This window comes from Neophocaena asiaeorientalis, unplaced genomic scaffold (assembly GCF_003031525.2).
Source record: "Neophocaena asiaeorientalis asiaeorientalis breed wild unplaced genomic scaffold, Neophocaena_asiaeorientalis_V1.1 scaffold258, whole genome shotgun sequence".
Classification (NCBI taxonomy): Eukaryota; Metazoa; Chordata; class Mammalia; order Artiodactyla; family Phocoenidae; genus Neophocaena; species Neophocaena asiaeorientalis.
The window spans coordinates 5,938,659-5,952,284 of NW_020172591.1; the positions used below are offsets into that span (position 1 = coordinate 5,938,659).

The 13,626-nt window shown below is 36.4% G+C and overlaps 1 protein-coding gene across 3 annotated transcripts in view; it reads left to right on the forward strand.

Moving 5' to 3' along the window:
• MAP2 (microtubule associated protein 2) overlaps window positions 1-13,626 on the forward strand; it is a 276,003-nt gene that overhangs the window by 236,297 nt on the left and 26,080 nt on the right. Inside the window, exons 7-11 of one of the 3 annotated variants that reach the window (XM_024738399.1) lie at window positions 955-4,710; window positions 4,908-5,114; window positions 5,288-5,422; window positions 8,313-8,374; window positions 12,887-13,034. In XM_024738399.1, the coding sequence (XP_024594167.1) occupies window positions 955-4,710; window positions 4,908-5,114; window positions 5,288-5,422; window positions 8,313-8,374; window positions 12,887-13,034 (4,308 nt within the window). Of the gene's footprint in view, window positions 1-954; window positions 4,711-4,907; window positions 5,115-5,287; window positions 5,423-8,312; window positions 8,375-11,775; window positions 11,947-12,886; window positions 13,035-13,626 lie in introns of all 3 variants that reach the window. The other 2 variants (XM_024738400.1, XM_024738401.1) reach the window with 2 other exon arrangements.

Genomic DNA, 13,626 nt, shown 5'->3' on the forward strand with positions numbered 1-13,626 from the left:
AAGCCTTTTGGATTGGTGAACAAATAAAAATTAAAAAGAGTCATTTAATCTCTGTGAAGCATCTCTAAAGCCAATACCGGTCAGTGCTTCGCCAGTTGGTCACATTCCAGAGAATGAGGTCATGACCAAGGAGAGAAAGAATTTTAATAGTTGACTCTTTAAAATTTTGTTAGTCACATGACTTCCCAGTATTATCAGTATAATTCAGATTTTCTTACATCTACCATACAGAGTAAGTAATGATTAGGACTGAAGAATTTTGATATGTGATAGAAATTGACTTGTCAATATTTAGGTCATATCATATAAAGTCAGTAGTAATCATTTATTTGTATCACCGAAATTTAATCTCAGATGACTTCTAAAAATTTATTCTAGTAACCTTTCAGTGCCCCCAAAATTGGTCCTGGAACTTGTCAATCCAGTTAACTGAGTTTATTTAACACATATAACTATAACTTAATTGTCCTTCTGCCCATGGCCTGCAAATTCACTTGCAAATTAGAAAACAAAAGAAAAAGGTCAGTAGAAATCAATTCTTTCCCATATTTAGATTCCTATATAGATTCTTTTGTACCTTAATGTAAGTACTTATTCAATATTCTTTAATTTGTAATTTTATCTGTAGAAGGCACATGAAATTTTTTTTCTACTACAGTATACATCACATACTGTTTAGAGAGACCAAACAAAGGAAAAAAGAGTATTCAAAATATACTCTTTTTACAATTTATGTACACATTAATTCACAACAGGAGTTAATTTTAGCAATCATACAAATATATCTCAGTCCTGACATTTTCATATTGATTTTTAAATGAGTAGCATGCTTGCATGTTTCATAGTTTTTCTTTATACCCTACCATTCATTTGCCATTTCAAAATACAATTTTAAGCTTACTGCCTGAAAGCACTTGCCTATTATTTGTTTAAAAATCAACCCAATTACTTCAGGTTTGCTTACAGCCTCGAAGATGGAGTTTCATGATCAACAGGAATTGACTCCCTCTCCAGCCGAGCCATTAGACAAGGAGGAAAAGGAGTCAGAGGAAGAAAGTAAGCCTGGTGAAGACCTTAAACATGCTGCCTTAGTTTCTCAGCCTGAGACAACTAAAACTTCCCCTGATAAAAAGGACATGCAAGACACAGAAGAAGAAAAAGTACCTCCCACTCTGTTTGGGCATACTCTGGGTGCCAGCCTAGAAGACACAAAACAGAAGACAGAACCGAGCCTAGTGGTACCTGGTATTGGCCTTCCCACAGAGCCTTCAGCTGCAAAAGAGCAAAAGGACTGGTTCATCCAAATGCCAATAGAAGCAAAAAAGGACGAGTGGGGTTTAGTTGCTCCAGTATCTCCTGGCCCCCTAACACCCATGAAGGAAAAAGACGTACTTGAGGACATCCCAAAATGGGAAGGGAAACAATTTGATTCTCCCATGCCAAGTCCCTTTCAGGGTGGAAGCTTCACTCTTCCTTTTGATGTCACAAAGAATGACATTGTTGCAGCAGCATCACCCTTTGCCCCCGCCCTATTACAGCCAGATGACAAAAAATCTTTGGAAGAAACTGGTAGCCCAGAGACTGCCAAAGATAGTTCTAAAGTTGAAGAGCCCCATATGGATCAACCTGACAAAATGGCAGAAGCGCCAGCCTCAGAGGCAGTTACATCACCCAAAGATGCTCACATTTCAATTGTGGAAGACTATGTTCCGGAGAAACGTTTAGGAGAAGAGAAAGGGGCAATAAAGCAAGAGAGTGTGCAGATAAAAGAGACTCCCACCTTCAGTGAGCAGGTATCTATGCTTACTGAAAAGGAACCTCACCTGAAGCTTGAAGAACAAACAACCATTTCTGACGAAGAAGCTGTGTCAAAAGAGAGTGAAGCCCCAAAATTGGCAGATGAAGAAACAGGTGTAATTCAGCCCTCCACAGAGCACACTTACTCCAAAGAAGAACCGAAAGGCCAGGAGCTTCCCACAGATATATTAAAACAGGACTCATTCCCTGTAAGTTTGGAGCAAGCAGTTACCGATTCAGCCCTGACCTCTAAGACACCAGAAAAAGTCATGACTGAACCAGCTGCACTAAGTGAAAAGAGTGCCACCCAGGAGCTTTTTGAAGAAAAAGTTGCAGACAAAGATAACGTTGAGGGAGTTGGAGCTGTAACATCAGCTGAGCTTGACATGCCATTTTATGAAGATAAGTCAGGAATGTCCAAGTACTTTGAAACATCTGCCTTGAAAGAAGAAGTGACAAAAAGTATCCAGCCAGGCAGTGATTACTATGAACTGAGTGACACAAGAGAAGGTGCCCAAGAGTCTTTTGATACCGTATCTTCCATGTATAAAAACGGCGACAAGGCACTTACGGCAGAGAAAGACTCCCAGCCCAGTGCTGTAGCACAAGAAGGAGGCTACAGCACTCTTGCACAGAGTTATCCATCTGACTTACCTGAAGAACCCATTTCTCCTCAAGAAAGAATGTTCACTATTGATCCAAAAGTGTATGGGGAGAAACGGGATCTCCACAGTAAGAATAAGGATGATTTGACACTGAGCAGGAGTTTAGGACTTGGTGGTAGGTCTGCAATAGAGCAAAGAAGCATGTCAATCAATTTGCCCATGTCCTGCCTGGATTCCATAGCCCTTGGATTTAACTTTGGTCGGGGGCATGATCTTTCTCCCCTTGCTTCTGATATTCTAACCAACACTAGTGGAAGTATGGACGAAGGAGATGATTACCTTCCGGCCACGACACCTGCAGTGGACAAAGCCCCTTGCTTCCCAACAGAAAGCAAAGAAGAAAAAGAACAGATAAAGGGGGAAAAAGCTACTGGAGAGGAAAACACCCAAGTCGAGCCATCGTGTGAGTCACCTTTCCTAGCCAAAGATTATTACAAAAATGGTACTGTCATGGCACCTGACCTGCCTGAGATGCTAGACCTGGCAGGCACAAGGTCAAGATTAGCTTCCATGAGTGCAGATGCTGAGGTTGCCAGGAGAAAATCAGTCCCATCAGAGACTGTGGTGGAGGAGAGTAGTACTGGCTTCCCCCCTGTCACTGATGAAAACCACGTCATCGTTAAGACTGACAGTCAGCTCGAAGACCTGGGCTACTGTGTGTTCAATAAATACACAGTCCCACTCCCATCACCTGTTCAAGACAGTGAGAATTTATCTGGGGAGAGTGGTTCCTTTTATGAAGGCACTGATGATAAAGCACGAAGAGATTTGGTCACGGATCTTTCATTGATTGAAGTCAAACTGGCAGCTGCTGGAAGAGTCAAAGATGAACTCAGTGCTGAGAAAGAAGCATCCCCGCCTATCTCTGGTGACAGATCAGGACTGAGTAGGGAGTTTGATCAGGAGAAGAAAGCGAATGATAAGCTGGATACTTTACTAGAAAAAAGTGAAGAACAGGCCGATTCAAAAGAACATGCCAAGGAAACAGAAGAGGCTGGTGATAAAGTTGAAACTTTTGGATTAGGAGTAACCCATGAGCAAGCTTCAGCCAAAGAACTGACAGTCTCAAAAGATGCATCACCTCTCACGGCTGAGAAAGCAGAGAAAGGTCTTAGTTCCGTGCCAGAGGTAGCTGAAGTAGAACCATCCCAAAAAGCTGAACCAGAGCTGGATTTTGCTGCAAAGAAAGCTGACCAGGGTCAGTTAGATGTTAAAATCAGTGACTTTGGACAGATGGCCTCAGGGCTACACATAGATGCTGGAAAGGCAGCAGAGCTTAAACTCAAGGCTACCCAGGACCTCGCCCCCTCATCCACAGCACCTCAGGAGGCAGATGCGTTTATGGGTGTTGAGTCTGGCCACGTGAAAGAAGGCACAAAAGTTAGTGAAACAGAAGTCAAGGAGAAGGTGGCCAAGCCTGACCTGGTGCACCAGGAGGCTGTAGACAAAGAGGAGTCCTATGAGTCCAGCGGTGAGCATGAAAGCCTCACCATGGAGTCCTTGAAAGCTGATGAGGGCAAGAAGGAAATTTCCCCAGAATCTTCTCTAATTCAAGACGAGATTGCCATCAAATTGTCTGTGGAAATACCCTGTGCACCTGCTGTTTCAGAGGTTGATTTAGCCGCAGATGAGAGAGCTGACGTCCAGATGGAACTTATTCAGCTGCCAAAAGAAGAAAACAAGGAGACCCCAGATATATCTATCACGCCCTCTGATGTTACAGAACCGTTGCCTGAAGCCACTGGAGCTGAACCAGCAGAGGCTGAGAATGAGGAAGAAGAGATAGAAGCCCGGGGAGATTATGATAAACTGCTCTTCCGCTCAGACACCCTTCAGATTACTGACCTGGGTGTCCCAGGTGTCAGGGAGGAATTTGTGGAGACCTGCCCTGGTGAACACAAGGGAGTGATTGAGTCCGTTGTAACCATCGAGGATGATTTCATCACTGTCGTGCAAACCACAACTGATGAGGGGGAGTCGGGTTCCCACAGTGTGCGTTTTGCAGCCTTAGAGCAGCCTGAGGTAGAAAGGAGACCATCCCCCCGTGCTGAAGAAGAGCTTGAAATAGAAGAGGCAGCTGAAGCCCAGGCTGAACCCAAGGATGGCTCCCCAGAAGCTCCGGCTTCCCCTGAGAGAGAAGAGGTTGGGCTCTCAGAATATAAGACAGAAACCTATGACGATTACAAAGACGAGACCACCATTGACGACTCCATCATGGATGCTGACAGCCTCTGGGTGGACACTCAAGGTGTGCATTATCTTTTTAAATTTTCTACTCCCAAATAAAATCCAGTAACCTAGTGGAATTTTTTTTTTCATTTTTAAACATTTTAAAATGACCCTTTATCTCTTGATTTTGCATTTTTTAAAATAGATGAAGGATTTTGTACATTTGTTACTAATGTTTTCGTTGTTGTTGTTGTCATGGTTTGCTTTGATCCACAGATGATGATAGGAGCATCATGACAGAACAGTTAGAAACTATTCCTAAAGAGGAGAAAGCTGAAAAGGAAGCTCGGAGACCATCTCTTGAGAAACATAGAAAAGAAAAGCCTTTTAAAACCGGGAGAGGCAGAATTTCCACTCCTGAAAGAAAAATAGCTAAAAAGGAACCTAGCACAGTCTCCAGAGATGAAGTGAGAAGGAAAAAAGGTTCATTTAACAATCACTTCTTTAAAAAATGTTTTTGAAGTAATTCATTATTACTCTTTTGTAGAAGAAACTGCCTAACCATGGTAACTAATTATTGATGAAATTTCATTCGGTTTTGCTCCAAGTGTTTATTTTTTCCTGATGGTATGCTTTCTGTGTTTTCTTATTCATAGCAGTTTATAAGAAGGCTGAACTTGCTAAAAAAACAGAAGTTCAGGCCCACTCTCCCTCCAGGAAATTCATTTTAAAACCTGCTATCAAATATACTAGACCAACTCATCTCTCCTGTGTTAAGCGGAAAACGACAGGTGACTGTTCAATTCTGCAATGTGGCTGGCAAACATGGACGTGTATTTTTTTTATCTCATTACTGTAGCAGCTTCGTTTTGTTTTTCTTCCAAGAATCTCAGCAGTCATGAACAATTTCGCTATTAAGTGTCTTGTATCATTATTCTTTTTTTTTTTTCCCTCCCTGCAGAAGAGGTCATGACCATCTGTTTCTTTGTCATGCTCAGACTTAACAGTGATTGTATCTTGGCATTGTGCTCTAGTGTCACGTTCTGGGGATTCCTATTTTCATTCTGTGTTTTTGGTTAGACGATGGCGATGAATATAACCGTGGTATGCATTCTCATTATTTTGCTTATTTATCTCCCTCATGCTTAAAAACCCATATGTATTTGTCCTATTTTCTATATTGTTATTGCCAAATCTGTTACTGATGTTGATGAATTTACTGAGAACCACCAAGAATGCATAGTGATTTTGAGATGGAAAATGAAAAGCAAATCTGGGGTGAAATTGTGGTTGAAAAATTACTTTGCTTTTGGATGAAAGAAAAAAATAGAAAAGTAAATTGTCTGGTATTCCCACCAGAGTTATTTTTCATATCCAAAATTAGCCAGGCTTTCTGGTGTTACTACATTTCTTAGCTGACATTTTGTCCTTGGGATTTTCTTAAATGTGTTGAATCCAAACTGCTAAATTCCCCTACATAACGTAGTATTCAAAAATTTAATAACTTTAAAATTTAATAAACCCCTTCCCTCCCAATATCTTAGAATTTAGGTTTATTTCTATTTTCCTACCTTCTTATTGTTCTGTCTTCTTCAGATATACTTGTTTTTTACTGTTTAAAAAAGTAGTGGAATGAAGGAGTGAAACATGTTACAAATCATCACAAAAGACCATACATAATATCTATAATGTAAATTCTATTCCTAAATTTCAGTGCAAAATATTTATTTTAAATGTATAATTATATTAGGATACTCTTCATTTAGAATATATTTTATTTTAGCATTGATTAAATGGCACACTTGCAGTCTACAAAAGAAGGCATCAGAGTTCTTAAGTCAGAAAGGAATATTTCCCAATCCATTATACATTAGAAGTGCCTTTATATGAATCTTTGGGTGGCTTTAAAGGGTTAGGAGCAGCATTAACCCTTGTAAGAAAAAAAATCAAGGTTGATGGTTTCATGATAGCCACTAAAAATTTCAAGTGTTTTTCATTTGTGTTCTTCATATAGGAAATATCTCATGAGCATCCTTCAAGAACTAGTATGTAAGGCAGGATTTGAAAGTAGAAGACATAATTATACACACACCTTGATGATGAAGGTTTATTAGAATGAGGGGTTCCTCTAAGTTAAGACTTAGGAATTAACATGACATCTCTAAATCTTTTAGTGCATCTTACTTAGTACATTTTCATTAAACTTGGAATTTTTCTTCTAGTTAGAAAAATGCTTGCACAGGCAGAATCTCTTGGTTGGGGCATAAAAGCCCTATACGCCACCTAAAAAGATGAAAAATATATTAGGATCGTACAATTTCAGAGGAAATGTCAAATGGTTTGGTGAAGTACCTGCATGTCATTAGTATTCAATATGCCACACTGAGAATAACTTGCCTTTTTATTTCATTCATTAAAGGAAAGTTAAGATCTTTGGACTAATTAGGATCTTCCTTTTTTATTCAAATATTAAGATACTCAAACAGAAAGCATATACCAAAGATGAGTTTCATTGACTTAAAGCAAAGTATATATGTCGCAGAAAAAATGAGCTATATTGTAGAAATAGTAAAGAGGCATAATTTGCACTGCTTCTTTTAAAAAAAAAATTAGTTTCAGAGTCTGCGAATAATCTTACTAGCCAGTCCTAAATAGCATAGAACATATTGTGGACTGTTACTATTTTTGTGTTAGAACTGCACATGGCATAAGAAACCTTTTTGAAACTCATTTGGAGTGCTTATAAGGATAAGTATTTTTTTTTCCAGAGGATTTCTCTCTTGTGAAAGAAAATTAAGGTGGAAGTAAACACACAAGTTTATGCCTTTTATTTTCTTAGCCCAATTGTTAAATAGGGACAGTTTCCCCACACACAAAGGGTTGTGTTCAATCGTGAAAGATATTTAAGTCAAGTCAGGTAAGTCATCAGCAGAAATTATGCTAGAGATGATGGAGTTTAAAATTGAAACCAGAAGTATAAAACAGCAGCAAGAGAAACAACAGTAACAGATGTGGTAATAATTTCATACAGGAAGTGCATGTGTAGAACATGGTCTATTTTACTGAACTTAAAATTCTTCTCATGTTTTCTCTTCTTGACAAGCCATTTTTCTTCCCTTCCCTTCTCATGTGGTCCGTTTCACGTCAAACAAGTGTGTCATTCATATTGTGAAATGAAGGGGTGCAGAGGGAAAGGGGTTGGCAGACCATGACAGTTTAAAATATAAAATGCAGAAATATCTGTAGATATGACAGTGGCTACATAAAGAAGGTTTGGGAATCTCTTGTGAGTATTCTTATGTGACGCTCACCCTAGAAACCAATCACTCCCCTTTTCCGTAAATTCTGCAGCATTCGGATTACAGTCCTATGATTTCCATTCTGAAGGATCAATAGTAATTTAAGGGTACATTGGTAACAGATAGAAAATCACTTGGTGTGCTTACCTGTGCTTTGGTAAACACTGGGTTATAGTAATTAGCACACTGTATAGTGGGAGCCACATGCTATAATGTTCTTATTATTCGGGTTTCTTCAGTTACTGAATTTGAGTCTCAAGATAAAAAAATTTGCTTTGCATTAGTCTGTTGACACAACTGAATATCCAAAAGGCATTAAAAATGCATTTATGTGGTCTTTAGCCACTAAGTGTGGGGTTGTTTTTGTCTCCTCTCTCAACAGCAGCAGGTGCTGAATCAGCTCAGGCTCCCAGTGTATTTAAACAGGCAAAGGACAAAGTGTCTGTGAGTAAAATAATTTTTTCCTTGCTCTTCATTCAACATTCCCTTTGGTATTAGTGGCAATGTTTTAATAATTTTAGATAAAATTTAAACTTTAGATGTTTACTCTTTTAAAACATTTTAGATCATTCACTCACCCAGATTGATTCTCGATGGCATTCAGTCAAGCATGTACGAATGTCTTCTGGAATGTGATGGTAGCTGGTGAGGGCAGAGCTGGGATTTAGGCTGCCTCTTTGTTAGTAAAACAAAAACATGTGAAACACCATAATGATCTGGCAAAATTGGGGGAGCCCAATTTATTTACTTTTCATAGAATCAAGATAAACCATTATAATCAACACTAAACTGTATTTTACAACACATTTTCATTGTTGTTTTACAAAATAAGAATGAGAAAATTAATGTAGATGAGAAAAATAAGTAAAAATATTTTATCTCCTTATCTAAAGATAACTGCAGTTACCATTTTGACATAAAATTTTAATTTGTTTTACACATTTATAGGTTTAATAACAAAGATGGAAACACCACATATCGGTTTTTTAATTAAACAATAAACAGATTTCCATGTCATTAAACATTCTTGTACATCATTTTAATGACTACATAATATTGCATTTTATATTTTCACAGTGATGTACTTAATCAATTTCCCATTACTTGACATTCAAACTAGTTTTCTGTTATTTTAGCAGTATTACTGTAGAAATCTTTTTGGCTACATCTATGAATGTATCCATATGCATTTCCTTAGGATAATATTCTAGTAGCAAAATCATTGTTTCAAAAAGAAAGTCCACATTTAAACTTTTTGCTGCATATTGTCAAATTGTCCTCCAGAAAGGTTCTACAGCTTATATGTCCTCCAGCTGGATACGAACATGCTTGTATTCGTTATTACTAGATATCTCTATACTTTTTCTATATTTACCAAGTTATGGAGATGAAATATTTTGTTGTTTTAATTTGGTTGTATTAATGATGTTTAGCTTCTTCTATGTTTATAAATCTTTTATATTTCTTATTTTGCAAATTTTATTTTTGTATTATTAATCATGTTTTTTAAACTTTCAAAAGACCAAAACCAACACAGAGTATTTAACTTCTTTCTCATTGAAAGAAAAAAGTTAAAAGACTTATCATGGAATCCTAAAATTACAACAAATAATTTGAGTGATGATAATTAGTAATGTATCACAATGTTCTGGGTCTTAGCCATCATGTATGATATGTAAATCACAATTCTTTGTTTAGCTTTCTAAAAACTAATAAAGTTTTAGACTTTTTATTTATTGTGAAAAATAGGAATTCATTTTCAATGACAGCCAAACCTTTTATATCATATTGCAGCCAAGGGACTTTATGTTGATTAAAAAATATATGTATATTTTATTATTATATAAATGTTTTCAGACATAGTCCTGAACTTATGGCAAGCAATAGAATCCATTTATCACTTTGGTAATTTTAGTCCTTATTTTGACCACACTGCTATTTCAAGATTTGTATCTCTTTACCTTCTGTTTCTGATGGGGAACTAGTGGGTTGTGTTGGTTAAGAGCAGGGCCATGAAACAGGCCACATCCAAGTTTTGAACATTTATTAACTATATGGTCTTTTTCTTCCTGTGCCTTAATTTTCCAAAAATAAGGGGAGGAGTAAAAATTCCTATATCATAAGTGAGCTGTAAACACTAAGTACAGTAATTTTATGAAATAATACATTCTATAGTGCTTAGAATATAGTATTTATTCAATAAACAGCAATAGTTATTATTATTATTTTTAAGTGGAAGTCTTTAGGAGCAGATACAGAAAGTTAAGTCTGAGCTTTCTCTTGGTAGGAAAGTAATTTTTAAGATTATATTGTTTGCAAAATCTTTCAGAAATTTTCAAGTCCGTTGGTCTTCAAGTAACTCAACAAGAATTAGCATTCAATGCTTACACTTGGACAGAGACCATATACATCTGACACAAAAACTAATCTTTTTCCTTGTAAATGCCCATCTCATCCTTCTGAAGAAGAGAGATTAGACCACCATTCTTTCTAACTTTTTCTCATTTAAAATCCTCCTTTTCCCTTGTAACCTCATCCTCTTCCTGTGTTTCCTAAAACCTCAAGATTAACTCAGTACATCCATCAGAACAGTTCTCTCTGATTTTTCAATTGATCTTTATTGTGAACCTAACCTATAATCTTTCATTTCATTTGAGTTTTTTTGTTTGTTTGTTCATTTTATTTTGTTTTTGTTTTTAGCAGGAGATTAGTAGATGTCTTTCATAATTTCAGGCAATCCAATTACTCCATTTTTCTTTCCTATGCCACACTTTTGAAATTCACTAATTTGTGGGTAGCATCAGTCAAAAAAGAATGACTTGTGCTGACCCAGTTATACTTCCCACTCAGGGTGTTGGGTCTGTAAAACAAGAAGTGATTCGTGCAGTCTGTGAATACTTATGCCTCTTTGAAGTGTCTACGGAGGTTACAACTTGAGATAAAAATCTTAGTTTCAACTGCTATTTTTGTATCGGCTAAATCATATTAATTATTTGAAGATAAAAATCTCCTCGGCTTTGTCATACTTGTCTGTAGTTTTAACAGTCTCCCCTGAGACATGTGGCATGCCAGCATAGCTTTCTCCAAAAGCTGTATATATGTGTCCAACCCACTTACACTTGCTCTTGCCGACAATCTTCCCAGGGATTATCAACACCTGTGAAATAAGTCTTGTGATTTTTATGGGCAATCTAGTCAGTGTTGACTTTCATTTTTAGAATTTATAGCACATCATACAAACTGTGGTCTCTGCATAAAAATGTTATTAATTCTATGGTATAACTTGGTCCCTGGTATGCATTTGACTCACAAAATGAACTCATATATAAAATCTGCAATTTTCTGATGAAATCAGTGTAGATAATCTGAAAATACATTTTCTCAACTTAAAAGGGAACTATTTTCCATTATTAGGCCTTAAATATACTTTGTTCTAAAGTTCTTGAAATGTGATCAAAATATTGATTATATATACTATTTAAGGGCTGTGTTTATTAAAGGAACAATTCCAACAGACTCTCAAGATATTTTCCAAAAATGGTATCATTATAAGGTTTATGGCTTAATCAGAGACCTTATACATAGAATTTATAAATAATATTTTAATCTATATTCTCATTATATATGTATTCTTAAGTTAGTTCCAGTTAAAAAGATGTGTTCAATGAAAATCTCTTGTTCTCACATAATATACATCTCTATCATTGATTATAACCATTTATCATGTGTTCTTATTAAAAGCAGACATTTAATTTCTTATATGTTTACATGGTTTTTTTTTAATTTTCCTTTTACTTCATAGTTTGGTTTATTTTGTGCTTTTGTTTGTTTTCTTTCATGGCTAGAATTCTACCTTGTCAAAGATTCCTGCCTTACAGGGTAGCACAAAGTCCCCACGATGCAGCTCAGCCTGCCCTAGTACGACTAAAAGGGCTACATTTTCTGACAGTTTATTCATACAGCCCACCTCAGCGGGCTCCACAGACCGTTTACCATACTCAGAATCAGGGAACAAGGTAAGGCAGCAAGCCAATCAAAGGTGCAGAAAGGAGCATAATTTGGGAGAAGGACACAATTCAGTAAATGTATGAAAGCAAAGACTTTCAGTTCTGAAGTGTTTGACATATAAACAATAGACCTTATTAAAAACAAGTACAAATTAAGTGTTTCAATAGTTATAAATAGTCTAATCATTAAAAAATAGATGTCTTTTTGTAAGATATACAATGCATAATTAATTTATTATTTATTTGATATTTAATAAAATTTCAAATACAAAATATACTATATATGATGTTACATGTGACATATTATATATAATATTGTACCAAATTATATTATATATAATATATAGACAGTTTGGGCTCAGTTTCAGACACATCAAGATTTAATACTAACTCTGCTACCTCTCAACTCAGTGATTTTTGAAAAAATTACATAAACTGATGAAAGCTGTTTCCTCAGCTCTAAAATGCATATAACATTTTTTGTAAAAATTAAATCATAAATGGATGTAAAGTACTTAGCATTCCTGTCACGTAAGTGCACAGTATATGGTGGTTATCATTGCTAAATACTGCACATGCAGTGCCTTTCTGCCAGTCCTTTCTGATTAATACATTATCATGCTGATGAAGACTTCTCAGTTAAAATTATTAATTACCTGGAGACTACTTGAGCACATTATTTTTATCATAATGTTAGAATTTGAATTTCACAATCGATTTTTAGCACTAACTCCAAAATAATATATTTTTATAAAACCTCTAGGCAAATCTGAATTCTTTCTAAGTTTTGAAGCAGAAATGCTTATAAGTATATAAAAGTCAGTAGTGTGGATTAAAAGAAATTCATCTACCAATACAGGAGGAAACTTAGCCAGAGCAATGTAATTACTTTGCATAATTAAAACGAAGATTCACAGGATCCCAACGTCGTTTTATTTTCCCCAACCAGGATGGAGTAACCAAGAGCCCAGAAAAGCGCTCTTCTCTGCCGAGACCGTCCTCCATTCTCCCTCCTCGCCGAGGCGCATCAGGAGACAGAGATGAGAACTCCTTCTCTCTCAACAGTTCTATCTCCTCTTCTGCACGGCGGACCACTAGTAGGTTTATTTTGCTTTGGCTTCGTTTTCATTCATTTTTTTAAAATCCCTTAAGTGGAGTAGCTTATAATGTACTTATATTTTATATTTGCAAATAAAATATGCATTAAAATCAGATTATATTTGTCCTAAGAATCAGAGATCCAGGCTATCAATGGGTCCAAAACCATTATTTGAGTCAAAACAACTGAGGGAGGAATACTACCTCATTATCCATTAAATAGGATTGAAATAAAGTCATTTTCAGAATATATTTTCTCTCTTGAAGTTTAAAGTAAAAAAGAAAATTCGAAAGAACTAATTAGTAGAGAAAACCAATAGTCAGGGATTTTTTTTTTTTGGCCACACCACATGGCGTACCGAACTTCCCCAACCAGGGATAGAACCCGTGCCCTCTGCAGTGGAAGCTCCTAGTCTTAACCACTGGACCACCAGGGAAGTCCAGGGACTTTTTAAATATAAAAGCTTAACCTTTATTAGAATTTCAAGTCTTAAAATCTAACTAGAAAATCAACAATCAAAATTAAGGATCCTGCTCAATTTGGTAAGAATTTGCATTCCAGTGAGGCTGTAAACATAGCATGTTCTATGC